This window comes from Primulina huaijiensis, chromosome 9, assembly GCF_012295235.1.
Source record: "Primulina huaijiensis isolate GDHJ02 chromosome 9, ASM1229523v2, whole genome shotgun sequence".
Taxonomy (NCBI): Eukaryota; Viridiplantae; Streptophyta; class Magnoliopsida; order Lamiales; family Gesneriaceae; genus Primulina; species Primulina huaijiensis.
Window position 1 is genome coordinate 588,981 of NC_133314.1, and position 16,537 is coordinate 605,517.

A 16,537-nucleotide genomic window follows, 5' to 3' on the forward strand; every position below is an offset into this window, starting at 1 on the left:
TTATATCTCTTTTTTTTTTCCATTTTTTTTTTGCAAGAAAATTTATCTTTCACAAATGTAATTTCTTTTCTTTAACATATATACTCCCTTATGTATGACTAATTAGCTATTTGTTTCATGTATTCTAAGGATGCAAACACAAAACGACATTTGTCTAGGTAGGCTCAATACAATTCATAAGTCAAAAAAATATTTGCTAACTCATGATTTTCATGCCATTGGTAAGTATATCGTTTCAAGGGATATGTATTCAAGTTCACCTAACATCTAATGTCTCTCAAATTCCCCAAAATTTTTTTGAATTTTACTATTATTCACACAATCTCCTAATTTCAACATAAGTGCACGTAATATTCAACATTCAACCAAAAATTTCATGTTTCAACAATAAGGATGTCTTAAAATAATAAATTGACGTAATTAAACGAGCATGTATGCTATTAAATAATAATCATCATTGGCTAAAAATTATCAGTGTCATCACCACTGGTGATACCCCTATAAGGATCCTGGTCATCATGATTGACCCGGATCATTAATTGGATAGCTCATGTCAAAGCCAATGTGACCAGGTACTCTCCTTAACTACCCGGGCACTACTTCCCCGGGAGATCGACATCATAGCCCGAGCCCTACATATTTCCCAAGTATTCTCCGAACAGCTCGGGCTCTCATACAAGTACCCGGGTAACCAGTTGCCCGGGCCACCTCGAGAATTGAACCACACTCGAGTATGATTGATACAGGACGTCTAATCTGTCAGAACAACTTGGGCTTGGAGTGTCTTAGAAGTCATCAGAAGATAGGGTATGGGCAGCCGACTTGTCATACTTAGTAGGTAACACTGGAATCGAGGTACCTACCTCATCTTCTACTATAAATAGCAGGTATTAATGTCATTTAAAGATTCTGAAATCTTTGAACTCTTAAGCATTATACATATTTTTCTACCAAATATTGCTTTTGGCTCATCTTCAACCTGCTGACTTAAGCATCGGAGTGGCCACCGGACACCCCTCCGGCGCCCATTCACGAGTTCCTTTCATTGTTTGCAGGTGCTATTGAAGCCATTATCTTCACTCAAATTCCCTAAAAACTATAAATTATTGATTTGACCCGTTGGAGCTCCTTACCTTGCTCATCCATTTCAACGAGTTCACATCATTGGCGCCGTCTGTGGGAATTTAAGCTAAAGACATAGATATGGTTTCCATTCAAAAATAAGCCCAACTCTGCTTGGCAAACATACAAGCCCGACCAGCTCGGCTCTCAGATCTTATCTGTGGATTTCATATGGGCTCAAAGCTCAGCAGCTATCCCGGATTGGCATGAAGGGCATTTGCTATGCACTCAGTAGCATACAGCTATATCAGTCACCTAATTTAGCTCAACCAAAGAAGTTTCACTCTATCGGAAATGAATTCAGATTCAGTATTTCCAGGTTAGTGATTTGGTTTTTAATAAAACTAATATAGCAGGAGAAGCAAAAATCTTTTAAAGTCCGGGAGGCACGAGGCCCCGGCACATTATATTAAATCCGGGAGATATGAGGCCCCGGCACATTATCTTAAGTTCGGGAGATATAAGGCCCCGGCACCTTATCTTAAGTCCGGAAGATAGGAGACTCCGGCACATTATCTTAAGTCCAGGGCTCCATACCCTGGCTCGTGGCTCCGCACCTCTACCATTCCCAAGTCCCGGGACATGTTCTCCGGCCCAAGGTTCCGCGCCTTGGTTATTTATAACCCCAGGGTTCTCAAACCTGGCTCGGGGCTTCGCACCTCGACCATTCCCAAGTCCCGGGACATATTCCCCGGCCCAAGGCTCCGCGCCTTGGTTATTTATAAGCCCAGAGTTCTCAAACCTGGCTCGGGGCTTCGCACCTCGACCATTCCCAAGTCCCGGGACATATTCCCCGGCCCAAGGCTTCGCGCCTTGGTTATTTATAAGCCCAGAGTTCTCAAACCTGGCTCGGGGCTCCGCACCTCGACCATTTTGTATAGTCCAGTGATCCATACTCTGACTCGGGGTTCTGCACCTCGACCATTCATTAAGTCAAAGGACCCGTACCCTATCTCAGGGCTCCGTACCCTAGTTATTCAGTAGTCGCGGGAGGCATGAGGCCCCTACATCTCATCCCATCTCTGGGATATTTGAAGTCCCCGATGCTCTTATATATTTTGAATTATGTTTTTACAAAAGTAAAAGTATGACTGATCGGGACAGCGAGTTAGACTCTAGCCCGACCATTTTAGGGATGGGTGGTGATACCTCTATAAGGATCCTGGTCATCATGATTGACCCGGATCATTAATTGGATAGCTCATGTCAAAGCCAATGTGACCAGGTACTCTCCTTAACTACCCGGGCACTACTTCCCCGGGAGATCGACATCATAGCCCGAGCCCTACATATTTCCCAAGTATTCTCCGAACAGCCCGGGCTCTCATACAAGTACCCGGGTAACCAATTGCCCGGGCCACCTCGAGAATTGAACCACACTCGAGTATGATTGATACAGGACGTCTAATCTGTCAGAACAACTTGGGCTTGGAGTGTCTTAGAAGTCATCAGAAGATAGGGTATGGGCAGCCGACTTGTCATACTTAGTAGGTAACACTGAAATCGAGGTACCTACCTCATCTTCTACTATAAATAGCAGGTATTAATGTCATTTACAGATTCTGAAATCTTTGAACTCTTAAGCATTATACATATTTTTCTACCAAATATTGCTTTTGGCTCATCTTCAACCTGCTGACTTAAGCATCGGAGTGGCCACGTCGGACACCCCTCCGGCGCCCATTCACGAGTTCCTTTCATTGTTTGCAGGTGCTATTGAAGCCATTATCTTCACTCAAATTTCCTAAAAACTATAAATTATTGATTTGACCCGTTGGAGCTCCTTACCCGGCTCATCCATTTCAACGAGTTCACATCAACCACAAACGAATTTTCATACGATTCGACACAGCACAATGCATGATATTTTTTCTTTACAAAAATGACAATAAATAAATAAATAAAAGAAAAGAACTATCCACTCGTCATATCTAGTGTCTCTCAAATTCCCCCCAAAAATTTTGATTTTACTATTATTCTCACAATCCCCTAATTCCAACATAAGTGCATGTAATGTTAAACATTCAACCAAAAATTACATGCTTCAACAATACGGATGTCCAATATTAATGAAATGACACAATTAAATGGGCATCTATGTCATTAATCATTTGTTAACAATTATAAATATCATCACCACAAACTAATTTTCGTATGACTCAATACAACATAATGCATGATATTTTTTTTTTTACTCAAATGATAATTAATAAATAAATAAATAAAAGAAAAGAACTACCTCATCCTCATACTAAAGTCGTGCAATGTCCCCAAAGCATTGGACGACGCACAATGCACATAACCAATTAAACAGAAATGCAAAAATACTAATTGTAGGAAAAACCAGAAATCTCCTCTGGTTGATTGTACGGCAGTGGCTTGATGATTACAAATCCACATCAGTCTTCTTAAGCTTGCAACGAATTTCTTAGGTCGATAATCTTCCACTTCCTCCAATGTGCATACCTAGTATAAAAAATTAAGAAATTAAGCAAGATCAACTCACAAAGAAACAAGGACTAAATTTTAAAACTAAAATTAATTAAATTAAATAAAAAGGAAATAAAATGCTTGGGTTGTCTCCCAAATAGCGCCTGATTTCTTGTCGCCGACTTGACCCTCAGAAGCACACATCTAAGAACGGTTGACGCTCAAAGTATGTTACATATAACTTCACGTATAGGTCTTGGTTCAATAAGCCCTCAAGTCTGGCTTAATATACATAATGTAAGCTCTTCACCTCAACAATACTCCATATCGAATGACAAACATGGGAAGAAAACATCGGTATTGGATCTCGGTGAACATCTTTTGAAATCGATGTTGGGAGAAAAGAAGGATCCCATGGATGTTTGTATGATAACACTATCGATGAGCTCAAGTCGACAGCCTTTGGTATTTCTTCATTCTCCAACTTCATTTGTGACTCATCTTCATATGAAACCTCTTCCAAAACTTCTTCCGACTAAGGCCGATGTTCTATAGCTTCCTCAGTCAATACCTCATATTCGTCCACCATAATCTCGAGTCTATTCATGATTAATTCCAAACTATCTTCATCCCCATCTTTATAATCGAACGGTTGGTGCATATGGTAACTAATTTTTGTGGGGTATTTGTGGCTCCAACTCTATAGTGAAGGATCTCAATGCTGAGTCAAAGTCCACAATATCATTGAACAAGTGTATCATCTCATAATCTTCTAGGCTAAATATGAGACTACCATTTGCCAGAGCTACATTGATTACTCATCCTCGTGTCATTACGTCCAAACCACTAAAGAAAATCCAATATGTACTCAACCTCATATGTCTATTGATCTATGGATTATATTACCTATCTTGGTATAAAATTTACTCTCAGTCTCAATTATAACATATGAAATCACGTTGAAGTTGATTATTCTCCAAAGTTGAAATAAAAATCAATAGCATAATCAAATATGTTTAAAAACCAAATTCAATGTTAAAAAAGAAGTCAAAACATAATTGTTTTGGTGTAAGCTCTCCTAAATCCTTAACTAAAATGGAGGAGAAAAAGAAAAAAATGTCGGTTGAGTTCTTGTTCGTCGGTTGAGTTCTTGTGTTTGCCCTCTTCTACCACTTTAAAACCTTTCTTGTGGCTGCTTCTTGTCTCCAATATGATGATTTAGGGCCTCCCTCTCGTGTATTAAGATTTTTTTTTCTCCACTCTGGAGCACTAGGGCGAGCGAAATCACCCGTACTAGCATAGCCTGCTCGCAGATTAATGCTTTAATTCAGTTTTTTTTATCTCATTAACCTACAAATCAATCTGAACATGTGAGAGACGAACACTATGTATAATATGAATAAAAAGGACCTAAAATTGACTCAACATATTAGAATCATGCGAGAATGAAAATAACAATGACACAATAAAATACGTAAAAACAACATCTATCAATAGTAGAGGAGAAGATGTGTGCATGTGATTTTGGTGTAGATAGTGGGTGCAATTTTGTCAGTTTTTCTCATTTATTTTTTAAGGATAAAATAGAAAATGATGTTTGTGTAATGAAGTCTAACGAAAGAAGTTTGTATATAGTGCTCAATTTTTATAAAATAGTAGATATATATAATATGTGGAAGATAAACTCATATATATAGATAACATAATATTTAATATTTTATAGAAACAAGTCAAACGTTGGATGAATCAAGTATATGTAAGCTTTAATAAATCATTTTTCGCAATGATTCTCCTGAAATATTTGCTAAAACAAAAATTATTTAGTATTTATAATGACCATAACAAATTATTTGATTATTCCTTTACCTAGGGAAATCAGTTAAAATTGATTCTCTGATTTCAAACCAGCGTCAAATTATATGTTGAAAGAAAATAAAAATGATTTGGAGCCCAACAAGCTGGCAGATTTCCTAAATCATGCTAATTAATTTGGGACAAAATTTTGGCAAAATATAATAAAATATAGATGCAACTTCCAAATTAAAATGGACAGCCTAATTAACTAACAAATGTAGTTACAAAGAAACCCAATAAAAAAAGTTTGAAACTTTGAATGACAAATTTTAGTTTTTTTCTTTTTTTTTGGGGCACAAACGAAGAAATAGAATGTAATTGATGGGATGAATTTAAAAATAATATAAGGATGCATTAGGATGAACGGATTTGAAATCTATTGATTTAGTTTGTATTTTTATTGTTAACAATGAAATAATAGATAAAATCTTAAATATATAAGTAATGAAATGTTAAATTCACCACTTACTTATTTACATGTTTATATACAAATTAAAATGGATTTCGATTGTCTCAATTGTTGGGTGAACTCGAAATTCATTGTAATTATATAAATATAGAATTATGAATTTAAAATTTATAATCTTGTTTTCCTAAAATTATAAAAAAAAATATTTAAATAAATTTGAAATTCATCTATTCAAACACAATCTAAATTAAATTCACAAACAAATTAAATGAATTTAGAATCAATAATTTAAAGCATCCACCGTAAATCAAAATAATGCACAAATTAATAAATGAACAACTGAAATTAGCTGTTCTTTTCACAGCTGCGTGGTTTTTGAGTAAGAGTCAACCACATACAGAATCAGCCTCCAACTCATCCACTAGAAGACATTTTGAGGATTTGGGCACCCATTTTCCCACTTGCTCCCTTTAAAATTGCTGAAATTCGACAAAGTCGTGAACTTGGGAATTTTTTTGTTTTCCATTTCACAATCATTTCTTTCTTGAAATGCTTTCAAAGTGCACAAATGGTGATATAGGAGCAGCTGGGACTTGGTGGATGTTTCTTGACGAGAATTAGGCATGCAATTCAAGAAAGATAAGTTAGTGAGGTGAGATTTGTGTCCATTTTGTGTATATTTGTTCCAAGTTTGTTGCATTAGAAGTTGATTGAGGGGTTCAAGTAATTTCTTTTTGTAGGTTTGTAAACGGAGAAAAACAAAATCCTGAAGTTTTCCGGGACAAGAATGATGCCCAACACCATGAAAAGCAACTGCCCTTGTATAAAAATTTTGGCAATTTAGGGAAATCTGAAGGTGGATATGGAGACAAGATATTGGGTAGGTCAAAGGTTTTTCCAGAAGGCCATGAACCGGAGAAAAAGACAATCTTGGATCCTGAGAGTGAACTTGTCTTGAAATGGAACAGGATTTTCTTGTTTTTTTGTTTGGTTGCACTCTTTGTGGATCCCTTATTTTTCTACCTCCCATCTGTGTTGAATCTAGATACTTCCTCATGTATGCAAACAGACCTCAATTTGGGGATAATTGTCACTTGCTTTCGGACAGTGGCCGATGTTTTTTATTTCTTGCACATTGTAATAAAGTTTAGGACCGCATATGTATCTCCTAGCTCAAGGGTGTTTGGCAAAGGTGAACTTGTTATGGATCTGAATAAGATAGGAAAGAGATATCTGAAGTCCGATTTTTTTATAGATGCCATTGCAGCTCTGCCTCTTCCTCAGGTTACTTTTTTTCTTCATGGTGTTGATTAGCTGTTGTAAAGCCTTCGCAAGTTGAATCAATTTGATTTCTGGTTTGTTTGTGATCATTTTGTGTACTATTTATCTACATATAAAGTTGGAGAAAATGATATTTGGTGCCTACTGTATGTGCTGATCGAATAAATTAGTTGTATTAGGCAGGTAAAAAATCTGAAAAAGAGATAAAGGTTCAAGTGGTTTTTTTTACTCTTTAATATTTTGTAATTAATGATTATCTTGGCCAAATACGTCAGTAAACAAGAAATTTGATGGGAAGCTCTGTCAAATATAGGTTTGAAGCCTTCATATGTGAAGGCAGTTTTAATCTCTCGTGATTGGGGGCAAATAACACCTGAATTATGAACAAGTTTCAGTCTGAGTGTCTTCCATGAAAAATATATGATGTTTTCTTCAGGTGACTAAGTCAAAATACTTTTTGTCAAACTCTTATTCTATGATGATAATAGACATGAAATTTCAAAGCGATCTTGGCCTTTATGAAACACTTTCGTTCTATGGTATTTCAGAAGCCTTACTGAATTAATTTTATCATTCTCATGTATAGTTTTCGATGTTTAAAACTATTTTTACAGATTGTGATATGGTCCATACTACCTGCAATTAGAAGCTCCCATGCTGATCATACCAATAACGCTCTAGTACTGATCGTTCTGCTCCAGTATATTCCGAGATTATACTTGATTTTCCCACTAAGTTCTCAGATTATTAAAGCAACAGGAGTCGTTACAAAGACCGCCTGGGCTGGTGCTGCATATAACTTGTTGCTCTACATGTTAGCAAGCCATGTACATCCCCATTTTTCACCATGACAAATTTTCAGAGTTGAAACGTTTAGATTTACTACTCACCTCAAAAACAGGGTTTCTTTTTTAAGGTAACAACTTAGCTTACTTTTGCAGGTCTTGGGGGCTTCTTGGTATGTATTATCAATTGAGAGACATGCAACGTGTCTGAAATCAGCTTGCAGGAATGAATCGAATAGCACCGGATGCTCCCTTAGTTTTCTTGATTGTGGTACTTTGAACCATACTGATCGGTTACAGTGGGTACAAAGTACACTTGTTTTCACGAACTGCAATCCTGGTAATACTACATTTTTCAATTATGGAATATTTGGAAATGCTATTGGAAACAACGTGGTCTCATCTAAATTCTTGGAGAAGTATTTCTATTGCCTATGGTGGGGTTTGCAAAACCTAAGGTATGATGGATTTTGTTTCCAAATTTTTGAGTTGGTGGGATGAAAATCTCATCGTTTTTTTTTTAAATCTTGTAGAAATGTGGCTGGTTTACTGCTATTTTTCTTTGTAATTAGCAATTTTGAGTACATTTTTGTTCTACATCATGGCAGTTCTTATGGTCAGACATTGACAACAAGCACATTCGTTGGCGAAACATTATTTGCTATACTAATAGCCATCGTGGGGCTTGTTCTTTTTGCCCATTTAATCGGAAATATGCAGGTTTCCAAGAATCAATCTTCATATTCAAAATCTTGTCTTTGTGTGTCTTCACATTGATTCTCAGTCCTTTTTTCTATTTAGACCTATCTGCAATCTATCACTGTGAGGCTTGAGGAGTGGAGACTTAAGCGTCGTGACACTGAGGAATGGATGAGGCATCGCCAATTACCTGAAAACTTACAACAACGAGTGAGACGTTTCACACAGTACAAATGGCTTACAACAAGAGGGGTTAACGAAGAGTCTATCCTACAAGCTTTGCCAGCAGATCTTCGGCGTGATATTCAACGTCACCTTTGTTTAGATCTTGTTCGACGTGTAAGATTTTTGTGTATTTATATTTCTTTCAATTTCACAGATCGTACGTACGGAAATCACTTGATTGACTGTTAAAGCTTTGAGTTTTGCTCCTGTTCCTATTTTATGTGTTAGGTAGCAGCTATTGTTACGATTGTCCTTCATAGCATAATGGTCGACAGAACATTTGGATAGCCCTGATTTTTTTTATTGTCCTCCGTAGCATAATGGTCGAATATAATATTGTTCCTTACAACGAGTATGCTCTGGTATGATAAATTCACTCTGTTATTCCTCGTTTCAGGTTCCTTTCTTCTCACAAATGGATGATCAACTTCTTGATGCAATATGCGAGCGCCTAGTGTCATCCTTAAGCACTCAAGGCACGTACATTGTTCGTGAGGGTGATCCCGTTACAGAGATGCTCTTCATTATTAGAGGTACACTCGAGAGCTCAACAACAAATGGAGGTCGAACAGGATTCTTCAACTCGACAACTTTGAAGCCAGGCGACTTTTGCGGAGAGGAACTGCTCGCATGGGCATTGCTTCCAAGGTCAACCCTCAACTTGCCTTCTTCCACAAGAACCGTGAGATCGCTTAATGAAGTGGAAGCATTTGCACTGAGAGCAGAAGACCTCAGGTTTGTTGCAAATCAGTTCAGACGACTCCATAGCAAGAAGCTCCAGCATACTTTTCGTTATTACTCTCATCACTGGAGAGCCTGGGCAGCCTGTTTCATTCAGGCCGCCTGGAGACGATGCAAAAAGAGAATGATGGCGAAAGATTTAAGCATGAGGGAGTCGTTTTCTTTGTCCCCTGACGTAGAACTCCCTGTTGAGACAGTTGAAAACGAGGATCACGAGGACCAATATGCATCAGCGAACAGTTTTCAAACAAAACAGCAATTGGGAGTCACTATATTAGCTTCAAGATTCGCTGCAAATACGAGGAAAGGAGCTCAGAAGATCAAAGATGTCGAATTACCAAAGCTGCCGAAGCCAGAAGAGCCCGATTTTTCAGCTGAGGTTGATGATGACTAGTTGAACTCTACATTGTCAAAGATTAAAGGGTAGTCAAATAGCCCAGAATCATTGATGAATATACACCGTTACGAGTCCGTAGATCAGAAGAATTTTTACAGGAATCGTCTGAAGTCGTCTGCGAGTGTCGAGTTTGCATGCTTTTTTAACATCTCTCCCCTTCAGAGCAGCAAACTACATTTCTTAGTTTTTTTCTCTATGCTAAAGAAGATTCATAATTGAGTGAAATTTCTACTCTTTTATTTACAAACACGATGGTAGTGACCGAAAAGGATTTTATATATTTTTACTGTACAGCTCGCCTGGAAACATGGATTGAAGTTTGGTTTCTGTCGCCGTTAAATTTCAGAAATGCTTCTACATGGGAGCTAAATAGATCCGGGCTTCAATATATCGGGTAAATATGGTATATATATTTTTGAAAAATGACCACAATTTTTGGTAAAGTGATGATACAACTTACAAGTTAATATGGTTGAGTCAATTGTTGAACTCTTCGTTCTTGAAACACAGTAATTCTGTGCATTTGGTTTCGATATACAACGATCCATGTTTCAAGACAACACTAAAAATCTCCTTCCACCCTATAGACGTAACTAGGAATTTTTTATATGGTGGTCAAAATTTATTGCATTTATTTTCAATTAAGTCATGTGATTAAAAAATAATCGTATCTTCTAAAATTCAAATATAGTCTTGTGACTGACTATATTTGAAATTTCGTAGAACCGATTGCTCGTCGTTTCATCAAAAATTATAGATGGTGATAATGGTGCAACTCAAGAATTTTAAACTGTAAAACAACTCGAGTAGTTGATCAAAATCTGATATGGTTCTACGGAGGTTTACGGCTCAACTACTACCAGGGTCAAAGTTTAAGATTAGATATCGAGTTTTAAAAACGCTTATAACAATTTCTTCTTGCTCCGAAAAATTGAAACTTTCTATTATCGTATATATAACAAGAAAGCGAGATATATGAAAAGAGGCTGATAAATGTTTTGAAAATGTAAATGGAAACTCTCATTTTCATTATTAATTTAGAAGAATTTTTTGACAAGTACAAGAGATTTGTAAAATAATACTATCTTTGAAATGATATATCGTCTAATTATGCTGCTATGGGTGGTTTCACTTTTGAGGGAAATTAAAATCGAAGTATATTTACCATTATATATAAAATTATAGTAGTCCCTCAAGTAAACAAAATAGCACCAGTGGTCTAGTGGTAGAATAGTACCCTGCCACGGTACAGACCCGGGTTCGATTCCCGGCTGGTGCATTAAAGTTGGCTGTGAGGATTGGTCTGCGCCCTCAGTGGTGATTGGGTCACCACTACCGTCCGATTGAAAGACGACTTTCTATAGGCGCATCTGAGCCCTTTATGTTTTTTTTTTTGACTTATGGTTTATAAAATACTTGTATTAAACATACGCTGCAAATTATTTTTAATCTTTTTAGAATCTTAAAATATACTAGTGCCCTTGGCTATGTGATATGTTTTGTGTTATATTTTTATTTATTTATTTTTAACTTAATGATTTTTTATATAAAGAATTATATAATCATAAAAATTCTAAAGTTTGGATAAAGATTAAATAAAATATTTTAATAGTTTTACAAATTTTAAAAAGTGGATATGACAGTGATAAAGGAAATTTATAAATTTAATATAATAAATTTTTTTATTAAATAAAAATTATGTACTTTTATAATTTTAGAGAGGTGATGTTGGTATTTTAAAAAATTAACGTTAACATCACAATTAGTTATTCTAAATATTATTATAATAATATAGTATAGATAAAGTGTATATATGTGTAGGTAATATTCTGCCAAATAATTTATTCAAATTTTTTTGTAAGTTAATTTAAAAATAATATTGAAAGCTTACATACATTTTGTTGAAATAACTTAGAATTTACAAAAAATGTTTAAGAATATTTTTAAAATTTTAGGCAATTTATAATGAAGTTATTTGGTAAGAATATAGATCAATTTACGACTATAATATTGCAATTTTAATATCAATACATGAAATATATATTTTTTTTCACATTAAGGTTTCTAGAGATGCATTTAATAAGGAAGGTCGATAAAATAAAACGTGAGAAAGATGAATACTTTAATTACATATGAAGTCGTAAAGCTAGTGTTTGCAATAACATATTTTAAGTATTTTTCAATTTCGACATACCATTTTCAAAAATTTAATTGGCTAAAAACTTGAAAATACTAAACATAAACTCTTTCAAACACACACATTATTTGGTTCTTAGGATTAAAATTTGAGAAAAAATTTCAACAAAAAATTTACTTATTTGTACAAGTTTGAATAATATATAGTATACAAATAATTAAGTCCAAGCTCTAATTTTATATACATCATTTAAAAAAAACAAATAATGTTATTTTAAGGTTAGTTAATTTATATGGGAAGTTTTGTATATTTTAGATTTATTTTTTTTATAACATGTAAATATTAAAAATTTTCCCATTTTCCAATTTTTGAAATAAATAAATTAAGTCAACTCTTGTGGTATTCTGAAGTTGATAACCGCAGCATAGACTCTTGTGGTTTCTATTTACAATTATTGATTCTTAAAAAGTTTATCCATTTCAACAAAGCAAGCAACGCGTTCGGTTCAATGGGAAACCAAAATTTTTTCTACATCTCTAATCTTATACCAAAGGCTTGTGATTTGTGTTTCAAGGGCTCAATATCAAGATCCACCCGACTTTAATCGTATTGAATTTCGATTATAATCATATTTAATAATATATATACTGATCAAACCCTAATTCAGGATTTCAATTTTTTTATGTTCATGTTTTCGACCAAATACGAACATCGCAACTCTGAATCACTATCCTAGAAAATTGATCATAATTATATAACGATCGTAAATAGAATTTTTATGAACTTCTAAATTTATTTTTGGTGTCATTCTTTGAAAGAAGTAAAACAAGATATATTCAGATTTTGTACGACACGATATTGAATCTTGACAAGTTCGACTAAGATACATGAGAGAAATTTCAAATGGAAGAAAATCACAAATTTCATTTGCGGTATTGTTATTCATTCATCAGGAGATAAAGGTGATGTTCTCGGGAGAGAATTGTCCGTGTTATTGAAGGGAGTTTGATTGAGACGGATTGCAAAGACAAGTAGTGCTCGTCAAGTGAAATTTACTAAGTGTGTTTATCATAGAAGCGTTAATAAAAAGAAGGAGATTTTTTTAGTTTGAATAAGTCCTTATATGATAACAATTTATATCATTTTATATCTGGGTGTGGCCCCATTGACATAGGTCTTTTGAGTGAACCACGTTGAAATCATGGTGTTTTTGCGTTTTTTATTTTATTGTCTATTTGTTGTTTAACAACCAATTGTAATGAATAAAGTAACTGATATAGCAAGACAACACATTTCACAATATTTAAAATTAGGATGGCGAAGGCTAAATAATTCAAATTTGAAGGGTTTGAAATTCAAATTTAGATAACAAATCGTATGAAATTTGAAGTCAATAATTTTTAAACACAAAAACTCTTGTGTTATCGTTTTAAGAAATAATTTTGTGAGATGGATTTTCAACCCGACTCAACTCATGAAAAAATATTATTTTTTATTCTAAGAATTAATTTTCATTATATGTATGCGTCGATCGACCCATCTCACATATATAGATCGGTGGAACCGTCTATCGAGAGACTTATTATTTTTAAAATGCGTTATTAGCCGGGAAGAAAATAAATATATATTATTATTTTTTTGAAATGAAGAAATTTTTTTTATATATAAATTATAAAGCATTTTCTAAAGCTTATATAAATAAAAAGTAAACAAATGCTTAAATTTCTCAAGATGATTTTCCAAGTGGCAACACATGTAGTGACACCAAATTCATGGACCTTCTCAAGTACATCTTGATCGTTGATGAAGCTATAGATAATCGTGTGGTTCAAAAGGCATATACATTCCTGAAGTCAGTCAACCTTTTCCTTTGTGATACACTGATATGTCCCGTTTAAGTCAACCTTACAGCTTCACCTTCGGAATGGCAAATTACCCCCTCAAGTAATGTATTTTCTCACTCTTTTTTAATTTCTTTTCCAATTTCCCTTTTTCCTTTTATTTTTAATTTTCAAATAATTTCTTATTAACTTCATCCACTATAATTATAAAATTATTTCTAATCAAATACATCCTTTAAAGAATAAAGGAATGCAGCTAGATTTTGATTTAAATACATCCTTCGATCAAATCATTTCAATAAAAAAAAATGGATTGATCTCATCCTCTATCCATTGTCCCTATACTCGGGTTTGATCCCCTTCAGTTTTACTTTTATAATTTCAAATATATCAAACTACCAAAAGTAAAATTTATGAAGAAACACTAAATTCACTTTGGACCATATATTAATTCGAAAAGTTTTATAAAATTGTGACATTAAATCTGATCTCGAGATGGCATAATGTGATCATCCCACACCAAATTCATATTATAATATGTTAAGATTGGAACTTGTACCTAACTCAACCTCAAAAGCTAGCTCAAGAGAGGAGGATTGTCCAAGTCCATATATACGACTCCCATGTATTTTATCCAACTGATGTGGGACAACTAACACACCCTCTCACGCCTAGAAATGAACATCTGGAGCGTGAAGTTTACAAATGACCCAACTATGGACAGAACGGGTGGCCCAACTATAGGTAATCCAACACATATCGATGGAACCTGGCTCTAATATCATGTTAAGATTGGAACTTGGACCTAACTCAACCCCAAAAGCTAGCTCAAAGGGAGAGGATTGTCCAACTCTATATATACAACTCTCAAATATTTTATTCAATCGATGTAGGACAACGAACATGATACAATAAAAATAATATAGCCATCGAATCTCAATCCAAGTGCATCCAATTTTGCGAATTCACACCCACAATTCCTACATTTCATATCGAACACCCTTTCCATTGGCTGCATGCAGAACTCCCTTCCCAAATGGGCCCCACACAGATGTAATTTTTGTCCAACATCGAAATCTTCGAAGACTAATTCTCAGCCGTTGGATCGAATCTTTGACCGTTGCCTGGTCAACCAGTCACCTTCTTCTGCCATTATATTCCCCGCTTCTCCCTGACCTCCATGTCCTCCACTCACATTCTCTTCTCTCACGGTTTTTTATTCGTTAATCTTTTTATTTCTCATGATTTTCACAGTAAAAAATTCTTGAAATTCGATTTGGGTTAATTTTTTTTATTCGGTTTTTTCGAGTTATGGGAGATGAATTGTTCGGATGCTCGAGGATTCACAACGGGGAAATGGAGATTCAGGAAGCTGCGGCTTCGGGGTTGAAGTCCATGGACCATTTGATTCGAGTGGTTTCGAAGCAGAATCAGCAGATGGATTGCAGGGAGATTACTGATTCTGCGGTGTATGAGTTTCGGACAGTGATTTCTATGTTCAACAGGACCGGACACGCCCGGTTCCGCCGGGCCCCGGTTCATCCGGAGTTGACTCAGGCTACCTCGCCGCCGCAGAAGACCTTGGACCTGTTGTCCGGATCTCTCGAACCTTCTGCCGCGCTTGGTGGTTTTGTGAAGGATTCGGGTGAGGTGATGGATAAGGAGTGGTTCAGTCTATCGACTTCGGGGAACTCTTCTTCGACTTTGTTATCGTCGATCACCGGAGAGGGCAGCGTGTCCAACGGAAAGGGAGGCCGATCGGCGGCGAGTTTGCTGGATTCCTCTACACCTGCTGTCTGCGTCGGGGAGCCCCCAGTCCCCGGCAAGGGGTCTCGAGAGCATAAGTTGCATAAGCATAACCACTCCGGTCCATCTCTCTGCCACTGCAAAATGAAGTACAATTCTCTCCATTTTCACTCTGAAGCTGATTGGAATTCACTTTCACTCGCAATTAATGTAACAGAAAATGGGTGCTTTTTTCAGGAAATCTCGGGTGAAGAAAACCATTAGAGTGCCTGCAATCAGCTCAAAGATTGCAGATATTCCAGCGGACGAGTATTCTTGGAGAAAGTATGGCCAGAAGCCGATCAAGAATTCGCCATACCCACGGTAATAATCACCTGCACCACCCTAGCTTCCGCTAAATTCCAAGAAATTTGCAAAAACAAAAGAAAAAACTTGGGTCGAATCCAATTATGTAAACTTGTTGGTCGGAATCTTTCAGGGGTTACTACAAATGCAGCACAGTGAGGGGTTGCCCGGCAAAGAAACATGTGGAGAAGGCGAACGACGATCCGGAGATGCTCATCGTGACTTACGCGGGGGAGCACCTGCACACGGCGCAGGAGAACACTGCTTCCTCTCAGGCTCAGCTAACTGTGGTTGTGGTTGAGTCGTCGGCAACGTGAGAGTGGAAGGGGGAGGGTAAAGTTTGCAATTTAAAGGTAGTTAGAGGGGGGAATAGAAAAGGGGTTGGTGGGGTGTTAATTGTAAATTTGTTAGGTGTAGAGAACTGATATCCTAGAAAAAGTGTTGAATTTCGTAGATTAAAACATTTGGGTTGATTGTTTTCTTGCTTTGGATTCTTTTTATTATTAATTTTTTGAAGAAATATAT

The 16,537-nt window shown here is 35.9% G+C and overlaps 2 protein-coding genes and 2 non-coding genes across 4 annotated transcripts; all 4 read left to right on the forward strand.

The window, feature by feature from the left end:
* Positions 1-6,187: 6,187 nt before the first annotated feature.
* LOC140984746 (probable cyclic nucleotide-gated ion channel 14) lies at positions 6,188-10,158 on the forward strand. The gene is made up of 7 exons (XM_073452347.1): positions 6,188-6,467; positions 6,556-7,099; positions 7,711-7,923; positions 8,038-8,339; positions 8,490-8,601; positions 8,683-8,919; positions 9,203-10,158. The coding sequence occupies exons 1-7, from the start codon at positions 6,439-6,441 to the stop codon at positions 9,938-9,940; spliced, it is 2,175 nt and encodes a 724-aa protein (XP_073308448.1). The 5' UTR covers positions 6,188-6,438; the 3' UTR covers positions 9,941-10,158.
* Positions 10,159-11,151: 993 nt separating this feature from the next.
* TRNAG-GCC (transfer RNA glycine (anticodon GCC)) lies at positions 11,152-11,222 on the forward strand. Its single transcript has one exon. It is a non-coding gene; the product is annotated as a tRNA-Gly (tRNA).
* Positions 11,223-11,229: 7 nt separating this feature from the next.
* Positions 11,230-11,321, forward strand: LOC140985462 (small nucleolar RNA snoR114). Its single transcript, XR_012176781.1, has one exon. It is a non-coding gene; the product is annotated as a small nucleolar RNA snoR114 (small nucleolar RNA).
* Positions 11,322-15,088: 3,767 nt separating this feature from the next.
* LOC140984075 (WRKY transcription factor WRKY51-like) lies at positions 15,089-16,396 on the forward strand. Its single transcript, XM_073451245.1, has 3 exons — positions 15,089-15,816; positions 15,905-16,030; positions 16,146-16,396. The coding sequence occupies exons 1-3, from the start codon at positions 15,233-15,235 to the stop codon at positions 16,327-16,329; spliced, it is 894 nt and encodes a 297-aa protein (XP_073307346.1). The 5' UTR covers positions 15,089-15,232; the 3' UTR covers positions 16,330-16,396.
* Positions 16,397-16,537: the final 141 nt, after the last annotated feature.

Bases quoted from the DNA above. Each gene is read 5' to 3' on its own strand.
- LOC140984746 (XM_073452347.1), top strand. From the start codon at position 6,439: ATGCAATTCAAGAAAGATAAGTTAGTGAG. The intron at 7,924-8,037 runs GTACATCCCCAT...TTACTTTTGCAG, and splicing joins TCTACATGTTAGCAAGCCAT to GTCTTGGGGGCTTCTTGGTA. The intron at 8,602-8,682 runs GTTTCCAAGAAT...TTTTCTATTTAG, and splicing joins ATTTAATCGGAAATATGCAG to ACCTATCTGCAATCTATCAC.
- LOC140984075 (XM_073451245.1), top strand. From the start codon at position 15,233: ATGGGAGATGAATTGTTCGGATGCTCGAGGATTCACAACGGGGAAATG. The intron at 15,817-15,904 runs GTACAATTCTCT...TGCTTTTTTCAG, and splicing joins CTCTGCCACTGCAAAATGAA to GAAATCTCGGGTGAAGAAAA. The intron at 16,031-16,145 runs GTAATAATCACC...GGAATCTTTCAG, and splicing joins AAGAATTCGCCATACCCACG to GGGTTACTACAAATGCAGCA.